Raw genomic sequence first — 12869 nt, 5'->3', positions numbered from 1 at the left:
CCCCTCCTCTTCACATTATGCTGCCTTGATATTAAATCTAAAAAAGGGATTACATTCTATTTTTTTCCTATCGATCTACACAACCTACTCCAAATTTTCAAAGTGAAAGAAAAATTATATAAAATTGTCCAAATTAGTAAAAATATACAAAATAGGATGTATTGATTGATTGATCATTCAAATCGACGGGCTGTAGTGGAGCGGGTCGAGAGCTTCAAGTTCCTCAGTGTCGAAATCACTAAGGATCTATTATGGTCCACACACACAAACAGTCATGAAGAGGGAACGACAACACCTCTTTTCCCTCAGGAAGCTGAAAAGATTGAGAATGGGCCCTCAGATCCTCAAAAAGTTGTACAGCTGCACCGTTGAGAGCATCTTGACTGGCTGCATCACCGCTTGGTATGGTGACTGCTTGGCAAGGCGCTACAGAGGGTAGTGCGTACAGCCCAGTACATCACTGGGGCCAAGCTCCCTGCCATCCAGGACTTCTATACCAGGCGGTGTCAAAGGAAGGCCATAAAAATTGTCAAATACTCCTGCCACCCAAGTCATAGAGTGTTCTCTCTGCAACCGCACGGCAAGTGGTACCAATGCAGGACCAACAGGACCCTGAACAGCTTCAAACCCCAAGCCATTAGCCTGCTAAATAGTTAGTTAAATAGCTAACCAGACGATCTGCATTGACTGTTTTGACTCATCACATCTGCTGCTGCTACTGTTTATCATCTGTCACTTTACTCCTAGTTATATGTACATACAGTATCTACCTCAATCACCTCGTACCCCTGCACTTCGACTCTGTACTGGTACCCCATGTATAGAGCCAAGTTATACTCATTGTGTATTTATTATTACGAGTTATTACTTTTCTATTCTTTTTCTATTTTCTTCCTCTCTGTATTGTTGGGAAAGGGCACGTAAGTAAGCATTTCACTGTTAGTCTATACCGGTTGTTCACCAAGCATGTGACAAATAACATTTTATTTGATGTCTTCACACCCCTCAGTTAATACTTGGTGGAAGCACTGTTGACAGCCATTACGTCTGTGAATAATTTAGAATAATGTTCGACAAACTCTTAGGGAAACATATATTCATTGATTTTTTCAAAATCAAAAGAATGAGGTGGGTTTTAACTTTTTACCTGGGCTTTGCTCCTTTCATATTTATTTTTATCCTAACAAACTCCCCTGCTGGTGACAAGCATACCCATAACATGATAATGCCACAAGCCTGTGTTAAAACATCCACTCCAAATCATCCATTCTGTGTGCAACAGGGCCGTTAAGTAGTACTGCAGACAACATGGCAAAGACATCCACTTTTTGGCATAAATTAAAGACGAGATTGGGTCAAATCCAATACAACAGAGTAAAACCCTCTGTATTTTCAAGTATTGTGGTGGCAGCATCATGTTATGGGTATGCTTGTCATTTGCAGGGACTGGGTAGTTTGTCAGGATCAGAAGAAATATGAAAGGAGCAAAGCCCAGGGACAATTACACCAATTTTTATGCCAAAGACACACCAGAATGGCTTTCCAAAAGGTGTAAATCGGCGGTAGCGATGCGGGGGTAAAATCACTGAGGAAGCCAAGCCAAGCCAGTAAAAATGCCATATTAAACCTGTTGTGATATTTGCTCTACAACCCATTCAATTCACACGCCACCGTGATATACAATAAGGCCGTGACAACAAAAAGACAACAGTCACACAGTGGCAGAATCAATTCAACTCCACATATGTTTGTTTCATCACAAAACCGGAGAGCAACATCTGTCCGGTGAAGCCCACAAAGCAAATATTGCATGTAACAAACAGTTATATGACCTGCAGCGTGGTTAAACAAGTTAATGTTTGCGACAGTTTACTGAACAACTACTGATTTACAACCTCAGAGTTAACACAAGTCAGCACAAAGACAACAGGAGCCCCACTATTTCAGCACCATTTACACTTAAACATCATCAAATCAACAAGGCTATATATGCTTTGTTTAATACACTGATAACAAACTTAAAGACACCAAAAACAGTTTAGTCCAATCAAGTATTATGCTCTTGTTGAGTGTTCCTGAGTGGTCTCAGTCCTGACTTAAATTTGCTTGAAAATTACAGACAAGGTTTGAATATTTCTGTCCATCAATAATTCCCAACCGAATGTATTGAGCTTGAACAATTTTGATGAAAACAATGGACACTCCCTTAACTTCAGAGTATTTTCTTACATATCTTTTTTTGCTCTTTAGAAATGAAAGCACTTTATGTCCCCCCCATTTGCAGGTGTCATTACTATTCGGACAAATTCACTAGTAGTCAAAAATGTTGTATTTGGTCCCATATTCCTAGCGCGCAATGACAAAATACACATCAAGCATGTGATTCTACAAACTTGTTGGATGAATTTGCAGTTTGTTTTGGTTGTGCTTTAGGTTATGTTGTGCCCTACCTGTATTTTGTGTTAAACGCTCTACAACAAAGCTTTCTTAGTGTCCAACAAGCTTTCTCTGCCCTTAACCTTGTTCTAAACACCTCCAAAACAAAGGTGGAGAATGCCCCTCTCCCCACAGGTGTGATTACTACCTCTGAGGGTTTAGAGCTTGAAGTAGTCACCTCATACAAGTACTTGGGAGTATGGATAAACAGTACACTGTTCTTCTCTCAGCACATACCAAAGCTGCAGGCTAAAGTTAAATCTAGACTTGGTTTCCTCTATCGTAATCGCTCCTCTTTCACCCCAGCTGCCAAACTAACCCTGATTCAGATGACCATCCTATCCATGCTAGATTACGGAGACTTAATTTATAGATCGGCAGGTAAGGGTGCTCTCGAGATGCTAGATGTTCTTTACCATTTGGCCATCAGATTTGTCACCAATGCTCCTTATAGGACACATCACTGCACTCTATACTCCTCTGTAAACGGGTCATCTCTGTGTAGCCGTCACAAGACCCACTGGTTGACGCTTATTTATAAAACCCTCTAAGCCCGCACTCCCCCCTATCTGAGATATCTACTGCAGCCCTCATCCTCCACATACAACCCCCGTTCTGCCAGTCACATTCTGTTAAAGGTCCCCAAAGCACACACAGTCTTTTCAGTTCACTGCAGCTAGCGACTGGAACGAGCTGCAACAAACACTCAAATGGACAGTTTTATCTCAATCTCTTCATTTAAAGACTCAATCATGGACACTCTTACTGACAGTTGTGGCTGCTTACGTGATGTATTGTTGTCTCTTACCTACTTGCCCTTTGTGCTGTTGTCTGTGGCCAACAATGTTTATACCTTGCTTTGTGCTGCTACCATGTTGTGCTGCTGCCATGTTGTGTTGCTACCATGTTGTTGTCATGTTGTGTTGCTACCATGCTATGTTGTCATGTGTTGCTGCCTTGCTATTTTGTTGTTTTTAGATCTCTCTTTAGGTAGTGTTGTGTTGTCTCTCTTGTTGTGATGTGTGTTTGTCCTATATACCGTATATATTGTATTTTTTAAATGTTTAAGTCCCAGGCCCCCGGTACCCGCAGGAGGCCTTTTGCCTTTTGGTCGGCCGTCATTGTAAATAAAAATTTGTTCTTAACTGACTTGCCTCGTTAAATAAAAGTTCAATACAATAAATACAAATAGAAATTAATGGGTAATAATGAATTGTGTCATTTTGGAGTCACTTTTTATTGTAAATAAGAACAGAATATGTTTCTGAAAGCTTTCACATTAATGTGGATGCCTCCCTGACTACAGCTAATCATGAATTAATCATGAATAATGATGAGAGAGAAAGTTACAGAGGCACAAAGATCATACCCCGAAAACATGCTAACCTCTCACCAATAACATGGGTGGTTAGCATTTTTGGGGGCCATGATATTTATGCCTCTAACTCTGTAAATCCAATTGAATCCCTTTTTAGAGGTCATTTTAAAATGTGACGACTATGCAATGGATGTGTAGACTTTCACTAGTCACTGTAGTTCATTCATACTGCAGGTTGAGTCTGTTGCTCCGGGAGTAGGAGACTTATCCCCCTAGTCTTGTAGTGGGTCCTCTGTAGATTTAAGCAATGGCACCTCGGAGATTTGTGGTATATGGCAAATATACCAGAGCTGTGGGCTGTTCTCAGCACGACGCAACGCGGAGTGCCTGGATACAGCCCTTAGCCGTGGTATATTGGCCTTATATCACAAACCTCCGAGGTGCTTTATTGCTGTTATAAAACGGGTTACCGACGTAATTAGAGCAGTAAAAAATATATGTTTTGTCATACACGTATACAGTCCGATATACCACGGCTGTCAGCTAATCAGCATTCAGGGTTCGAACCACCCAGTTTATAATACATGGTACATCATGGCAACACCTGGATAGTGGGATCGATACCCGGGCCCACCCAAACGTAAAAAAAAAAAAACGAAGCATGCATACTTTTTGTTACTTTGGATAAAAGCGTCTGCTAAATTGCATGTTTCTATAAATGTATTAATGATTGAATGGCTGCCGTGTGTGTTGCAGGTCCTGTGATCAGGGCTGAGGAGGAAGACACCATCAAGGTGGTGTTTCAGAACAAGGCCAGCCGTCCTTTCTCCATGCAGCCACATGGAGTGCAGTACAGCGTGGAGCAGTCAGGGACTCTCTACTATAACGAACTGGAAGGTTAGAAGTAGTAACACACGAGTGATGATTATTTATTACGCGTTAAGTCAACACCCTGATGAAGACAGCTTGTCTGTTGAAACATTGGATATTAAGGTTATTAAATGATTGCATCTGAGCTCCTAGAGTGTGAGGTTGTCCCTTTTTCAAGACATCTGAGCTCCTAGAGTGTGAGGTTGTCCTTTTTCAAGACATCTGAGCTCCTAGAGTGTGAGGTTGTCCTTTTTCAAGACATCTGAGCTCCTAGAGTGTGAGGTTGTCCTTTTCAAGACATCTGAGCTCCTAGAGTGTGAGGTTGTCCTTTTCAAGACATCTGAGCTCCTAGAGTGTGAGGTTGTCCTTTTTCAAGACATCTGAGCTCCTAGAGTGTGAGGTTGTCCCTTTTTCAAGACATCTGAGCTCCTAGAGTGTGAGGTTGTCCTTTTTCAAGACATCTGAGCTCCTAGAGTGTGAGGTTGTCCTTTTTCAAGACATCTGAGCTCCTAGAGTGTGAGGTTGTCCCTTTTTCAAGACAACACCGTTAACATTCTTTTTGTAGTTAAAGAGTTTCCTTTCAGTGATAATGTCTCATATCATCAATTAACGAGCTTAATGCTTTCACAGAATCCTACACTGCCAAAAAACTCAGAGAAATCAAGAAGGAGACGAGTAAGTATGCTCATTTATGCCTATTTCTTACAGAACTACAGTATCGGGCAAGGTTTGGGTCAATTCCATTTCAATGCCAGTCAATTGGAATTCCAATTTTATTTAATGCTTTTCAAAAATGGGCCCGATTCAATCCATAGCACTAATGATCGTCGCTACAGCGTGATAGAAATTTAAAGGCAGTGTGCCATCGTTCGCGGAGACTGCATTCATTGTAAACGCTACATATGTCAGCTCAATCGAAAAATGACCTTTGAATGGAAATTATGCTACAGCACGGATCTTCAGCACTACGGATTGAATCGAGCCCTTACTCTCTGAATTGAATGGAATTTAAATAGAATTGACCCCAAACCCTGGTATCCAGTTCCTGCAGGTGTTTAGCCACACTGAGGAAGAGGTGGGGACCCGGCCAGCCGGCCAGGAATGTTTTAATGTTTGGTCACCAAGATCTTTCTCTTACCAAACTCAGTCCAAATAAAACTAAACAATGTCACTTAATTTGCTCTTGCTAGGTAGTGATGCTAGTTATTCCACAGTGTAAAGTCTAAAAGTCTATATTCAGTGGTCTGACAGTGGAACCTAGGACATTAGCTACAGTAGTGGCTGGCTAGTTACTGAGCCCTGGTGGCAGTGTACACACAACATTGACATCTGCCCAGAATAAGCACAGAACCTATTAGGTCTCTAGGCCTAGAACCTATTAGGTCTCTAGGCCTATTTTACATTTACATGTTAGTCATTTAGCAGACACTCTTATCCAGAGTGACGTACAGTAAGTGCAGTCATCTTAAGATACTGTAGCTGGGTTGGACAACCACATATCACAGTCATAGTAAGGACATTTTTCCTCAAGATATCAGCAAAGTCAGAGCAAGTAAGAAGAAAAACTAAAAAGTAAAGCGTTAGTTCACGAAAGGTACTCCTCACCATGTCAAGATATGATGGGGCTGAGTTACTTGGTGTATAGAGTGAATAGGAGAGGGCCTAGAACCGAGCCCTGGGGAATACCACACGCGAGAGTACGTGGTGCAGACACAGATCCTCTCCACGTCATCTGCTAAGAGAGGTCTGCCAAGTAGGATGCAATCCAAGAGTGTTTAGAGCCTGAGACGCCCAAGCCCCTGAGGAGAGGAAGCTCTGACGGTTCACGGTGTTGAAGGCAGCAGATAGATCTAGGAGGATGAGAACAGAGGATAGAGAGTCAGCTTTGGCAGCGCGGAGAGCCTCCGTGACACAGAGAAGAGCAGTATCAGAGAAAGATACCCAGAAAACATGACTCCATTGGCCCCATGTGGCTATTTGGTGGGCAAGATGGGCATGGGCTAGCCCACACCAAGCCCACATCAGCCCAACAGGCTAGCCCACACCAAGCCCACATCAGCCCAACACGGGATCGCCTACACCAACCTTTCACACAGACTAGCCCACACCACCTCAACATGGACCAGCCTACACCAAGCCCAACACGGCTAGCCTACAACTGCCCAGCACAGGCTAGCCCACACCAAGCCCAGCAAGGGCTAACCCACACCAAGCCCAGCACATGCTAGCCCACACCAAGCCCAGCCCGGGCTAGCCCACACCAAGCCCAGACCGGGCTAGCCCACACCAAGCCCAGACCGGGCTAGCCCACACCAAGCCCAGCTCAGGCTAGCCCACACCAGGTCCAGCCCAGGCTAGCCCACACCAAGCCCAGCCCAGGCTAGCCCACACCAGGTCCAGCCCAGGCTAGCCCACACCAGGTACAGCCCAGGCTAGCCCACACCAAGCCCAGCCCAGGCTAGCCCACACCAGGTCCAGCCCAGGCTAGCCCACACCAAGCCCAGCCCAGGCTAGCCCACACCAAATCCAGCCCAGGCTAGCCCACACCAAGCCCAGCCCAGGCTAGCCCACACCAAGCCCAGCACGTGCTAGCCCACATCAGCCCAATAGGGGCTAGCCCACACCAAGTCCAGCTAAAGGCGGGGGCTCATTAGAATATTTTGGGGTGTGGTTTGCACACAGTTCTCACAATCTCTTTTTTTTTTAACTGAGTGTCTGTGTTCTGTTGTGTGACAGCCAATGTTTTCCGATCATGTACACTGTCAATAATGAAGTCTTTAAAAAGTTCCTAAAGGGGCAATCTGCAGTTACTACATCAATGTTTAGACTTATAAATGAATGCTACTGTATGTAGTCATTGATTCTTCAAGAATATAACTCATGATCTTAGTTCAACTGTCCTACCCCATCAGAACCCAAAACATAAGATTGTTTACAAACAAAGGAGTAAAACAAAGTAAATATAAACAAACACTGTATAGCCTCAAAACATGGTAAAAACTATAATTTTGATGTCATGGATGGTCAGTCCTTGAATTCATAGCTCTGTCCACGAATTTGAGAATGTTTACATTTCTCCAGCCCCGTCCCTTGGATTTACTATTGTTCCGCTTTGTTATTGTTTCAACTGTTGATTGCCCCTTTAAATAAGTGCATGTCACATTTTGTAAAAAAAAAAATACACAGTGTACAAAACACTAGGAACACCTGCTCTTTCCATGACATAGGCTGACCAGGTGAATTCAGGTGAACGCTATGATCCCTTATTGAGGTCACCTGTTAAATCCACTTCAATCAGTGTAGATGAAGGGGAGGAGACAGGTTAAAGATTTTTAAGCCTTGAGACAATTGAGGCATGGATTGTGTATGTGTGCCATTCATAGGGTGAATGGGAAAGACAAAATATTGAAGTGCCTTTGAACGGGGTATGGTAGTACAGTAGGTGCCAGGCACACACGGTTTGACTCTGTCAAGAACTGCAACGCTGTGGGGTTTTAAAAGCTCAACAGTTTCCCGTGTGTATCAAGAATGGTCTCAACCACTCAAAGGACCTCCAGCCAACTTGACACAACTGTTGGAGTCAGCATGGGCCAGCATCCCTGTAGAATGCTTTCGACACCTTGTAGATTCCATACCCTGGCGAATTGAGGCTGTTCTGAGGGCAAAAGAGGGTGCAACTCAACATTAGGAATGTATATGTGTATGTGCAGTATATGCAGTGTATATGCGTGATAGATTTGGTTGTCTTTCTGATACAATATAACACGTTCCCTAAACACCTTGAAGGCTTGAAAATGATGACATTTATGCATTGAATTAAATTGTAATAAATATAATATAAAAACATTTATATTAAAATAGCAAAGGCGCATCGGCCCGATGTAGACAGCCTACATGGGGCCGATATTTTAGCCTGCATTGGGCCCACGTGGTGCCATTGTGGGCATGTTTGCTGGGATAGCTCTACTCCTGGTCCTTTTGTTTTTGCCATAACACAGACCGTTTATTCAACTAATCGCCAAGCCATGGAATCTTTATCTTATTGACCTCCACCCCCTACCCTCCAGGAACTGTAACCCCTCCCCCGGCAGCGCTGGTCAAACCAGGCACCACCCACACCTATGAGTGGGTGGTCCCTAAGGGGGGCGGGCCGGTGGTGGACGATGCAGACTGCATTACATACTTCTACTACTCAGCCGTGGACCCTGTCAAAGACACCAGCTCCGGCCTTGTTGGACCCCTCCTGGTCTGCAAAAAAAAGACCCTCAAAAAAGGGAAACAGGTAAAAAAAAAAATGGAATTGGATGAATACCTTTATTGTCAGTGTGTTGAAATATTGAATCTGGAATGTGTTCATCAGCTGACTTGGCATTAAAAAGGTCAAATACAGACAGAGCATTCACATCCATTATTTTCCCGTTTATTTCCCATTTCAGAAAAACGTGAACAAGGAATTCCACATGTTGGCTACAGTGTTTGATGAGAACCTGAGCTGGTTTCTGGATGACAACATTAACCAGTTTACCAAGGCTCCTAAAACTGTCAACAAGGAGGACGAGGACTTCCAGGAATCTAACAAAATGCACTGTGAGTCTTTTAGGCTGTGTTTACACACGCAGCCCACTTCTGGTCTTTTACCCAACTATTTGTAAAAATAGCTGATTGGTCTGATTGGTCAAAAGACCATATTAATGGAAATAGATCAGAATTGGGCTGCTTGTGTAAACACAGCCTTAGAACACTGATCTATCATGGAAACGTGTTAAACTGTGATGCTAATTCAGCTACAAAACATGTACATCTTTGGCAAAGTTGCAATTAAACTCATTCCTTCTCAGTTACTTTCAAAAATATTGTAATTTCCCAAAACACAGAGCAGTTACCAACCACCTAACACGTTTCAACCTCTCACTGGTCTTCTGTAGGGCACTAACTTCTCCATTTCCTGTTCCCACAGCGATCAATGGCTACATGTATGGGAACCTTCCAGGGCTGACCATGTGTAAGGGGGACAAGGTGTCTTGGCACCTGTCTGGCCTGGGCTCTGAGGCTGATATCCACGGCCTATACTTTGAAGGGAACAGGTTCATCTACAGAGAGACACGCAGAGACGTCATGAATGTGTTCCCTCACATCTCCCACACTGTCATGATGGAGCCAGACAGCATGGGTAGGACACATTATGAATGGAGGGATGCATGGAGGAATGAATGGAAGGATGGATGAGTGGATGGATGGATGAATGGAGGGATGGACGGATGGGTGGAGGGGTGGAAGAACTAAAGGAGCGATAGATGGATGGATGGATGGATGGAGAGGGGCAGACGGAAAGACAGAATCGCAAATGTTTACTTCCGTTCTAATTGAAAATCAATTACAACGAATTATAATGATAGACAATGCATTTGTTTCCCCCCTCCAGGTCAGTTTGAGGTGGTGTGCAGGACGACGGACCATTACCAGGGAGGTATGAGGGCCAACTACACCGTGCAGAAGTGTAGTATGTTCAACAGGCAGTCAGAGATCATGCTCCACTCTAAGACCTACTACATTGCTGCCATTGAGATAGACTGGGACTACTCCCCCAACCGGACCTGGGAGCAGGAGATGTACCATGGCCTCATACAGAGGTAATCTAGCCGTAGCTTCATGTCCACAACCCCGGCTCAACCCTAACTAGGGTTACAAACCCCGGCTCAACCCTAACTAGGGTTACAAACCCCGGCTCAACCCTAACTAGGGATACAAAACCCCGGCTCAACCTTAACTAGGGCTACAAAACCCCGGCTCAACCTTAACTAGGGTTACAAAACCCCGGCTCAACCGTAACTAGGGTTACAAAATCCCGGCTCAACCCTAACTAGGGTTACAAAACCCCGGCTCAACCCTAACTAGGGTTACAAAACCCGGCTCAACCCTAACTAGGGTTACAAAACCCCGGCTCAACCGTAACTAGGGCTACAAAACCCCGGCTCAACCGTAACTAGGGTTACAAAACCCCGGCTCAACCGTAACTAGGGTTACAAAACCCCGGCTCAACCGTAACTAGGGTTACAAAACTCTGGGAACTTTCAATAAATTCCCTTGTTTTACAGATATCCTGGTTGTAGAATTACGTATTTTCTGCTTATTCTCTCCTGATTCTAGAAACCTCCATCTGGGATTTCGGGAAAACTAGGGAATTTATTGAAAGTCCCCCGAGTTTTTCAACCCTAACCCTAACTATAACTTCAAGTCCACAGCCCTAGCTCAACCCTAACCCCAGCCATAACCCTAGCTTCATGTCTACACCCCAGCTCTACCCTAACCCCAGCCATAACCCTAACCCCAGCAACAAACCTAACCCCAGCCATAACCCCAGCTCTACCCTAACCCCAGCCACAAGCCTAACCCCAGCCATAACCCTAACCCCAGCCATAACCCTAGCTTCATGTCTACACCCCAGCTCAACCCTAACCCCAGCCATAAACCTAACCCCGGCCATAACCCTAGCTTCATGTCTACACCCCAGCTCAACCCTAACCCTAACCCTAACCCCAGCTCAAGCCTAACCTCAGCTCAACCCTAACACCAGCCATAACCCTAACCCCAGCTCAACCCTAACACCAGCCATAACCCTAACCCCAGCTCAACCCTAACCTCAGCCATAACCCTAACCCCAGCTCAACCCTAACCCCAGCCATAATCCTAACCCCAGCCATAACCCTAACCCCAGCCATAACCCTAACCCCAGCTCAACCCTAACCCTAACCCTAACCCCAGCCATAACCCTAACCCCAGCTCAACCCTAACCCCAGCTCAACCCTAACCCCAGCTATAACCCTAACCCCAGCTCAACCCTAACCCCAGCCATAACCCTAACCCCAGCTCAACCCTAACCCTAACCCCAGCCATAACCCTAACCCTAACCCCAGCCATAACCCTAGCTTCATGTCTACACCCCAGCTCAACCCTAACCCCAGCCATAACCCTAACCCCAGCCATAACCCTAACCCCAGCCATAACCCTAGCTTCATGTCTACACCCCAGCTCAACCCTAACCCCAGCCATAACCCTAACCCCAGCCATAACCCTAACCCCACCTCAACCCTAACCCCAGCCATAACCCTAACCCCAGCTCAACCCTAACCCCAGCTCAACCCTAACCCCAGCTCAACCCTAACCCCAGCTATAACCCTAACCCCAGCTATAACCCTAACCCCAGCTATAACCCTAACCCCAGCTCAACCCTAACCCCAGCCATAACCCTAACCCCAGCCATAACCCTAACCCCAGCCATAACCCTAACCCCAGCTCAACCCTAACCCTAACCCCAGCCATAACCCTAACCCCAGCCATAACCCTAGCTTCATGTCTACACCCCAGCTCAACCCTAACCCCAGCCATAACCCTAACCCCAGCCATAACCCTAACCCCAGCCATAACCCTAACCCCAGCTCAACCCTAACCCCAGCTCAACCCTAACCCTAACCCTAACCCCAGCCATAACCCTAACCCCAGCTCAACCCTAACCCCAGCTCAACCCTAACCCCAGCTATAACCCTAACCCCAGCTCAACCCTAACCCCAGCCATAACCCTAACCCCAGCTCAACCCTAACCCTAACTCCAGCCATTACCCTAACCCCAGCCATAACCCTAACCCCAGCTCAACCCTAACCCTAACCCTAACTCCAGCTATAACCCTAACCCCAGCTCAACCCTAACCCCAGCCTGCTAAATGACTTAAATGTAAAAAAATGTAATAACCCTAACCCCAGCCATAACCCTAACCCTAACCCTAACCCCAGCCATAACCCTAACCCCAGCCATAACCCTAACCCCAGCCATAACCCTAACCCCAGCCATAACCCTAACCCCAGCCATAACCCTAACCCCAGCTCAACCCTAACCCCAGCTCAACCCTAACCCCAGCTATAACCCTAACCCCAGCTCAACCCTAACCCCAGCCATAACCCTAACCCCAGCTCAACCCTAACCCTAACCCCAGCCATAACCCTAACCCCAGCCATAACCCTAACCCCAGCTCAACCCTAACCCCAGCCATAACCCTAACCCCAGCCATAACCCTAACCCCAGCCATAACCCTAGCTTCATGTCTACACCCCAGCTCAACCCTAACCCCAGCCATAACCCTAACCCCAGCCATAACCCTAACCCCAGCCATAACCCTAACCCCAGCCATAACCCTAACCCCAGCCATAACCCTAACCCTAACCCTAACCCCAGCCATAACCCTAACCCCAG

The 12869-nt window shown here is 45.7% G+C and overlaps 1 protein-coding gene across 1 annotated transcript in view; it reads left to right on the top strand.

Annotated features, from left to right (window-relative positions):
• The window catches only part of cp (ceruloplasmin), a 28261-nt gene that overhangs the window by 4585 nt on the left and 10807 nt on the right, over positions 1–12869 (top strand). The window contains exons 8-13 of the mRNA XM_055943790.1: positions 4511–4651; positions 5255–5299; positions 8692–8906; positions 9061–9211; positions 9582–9794; positions 10047–10254. Of these exons, the coding sequence (XP_055799765.1) occupies positions 4511–4651; positions 5255–5299; positions 8692–8906; positions 9061–9211; positions 9582–9794; positions 10047–10254 (973 nt within the window). The remainder of the gene's footprint in view (positions 1–4510; positions 4652–5254; positions 5300–8691; positions 8907–9060; positions 9212–9581; positions 9795–10046; positions 10255–12869) is intronic.

Source organism: Salvelinus fontinalis, chromosome 14 (genome assembly GCF_029448725.1).
Source record: "Salvelinus fontinalis isolate EN_2023a chromosome 14, ASM2944872v1, whole genome shotgun sequence".
NCBI lineage: Eukaryota > Metazoa > Chordata > Actinopteri > Salmoniformes > Salmonidae > Salvelinus > Salvelinus fontinalis.
The sequence above is the reverse complement of the archived record's forward strand: the minus strand, read 5'-3'. Positions and strand labels throughout refer to the sequence as shown.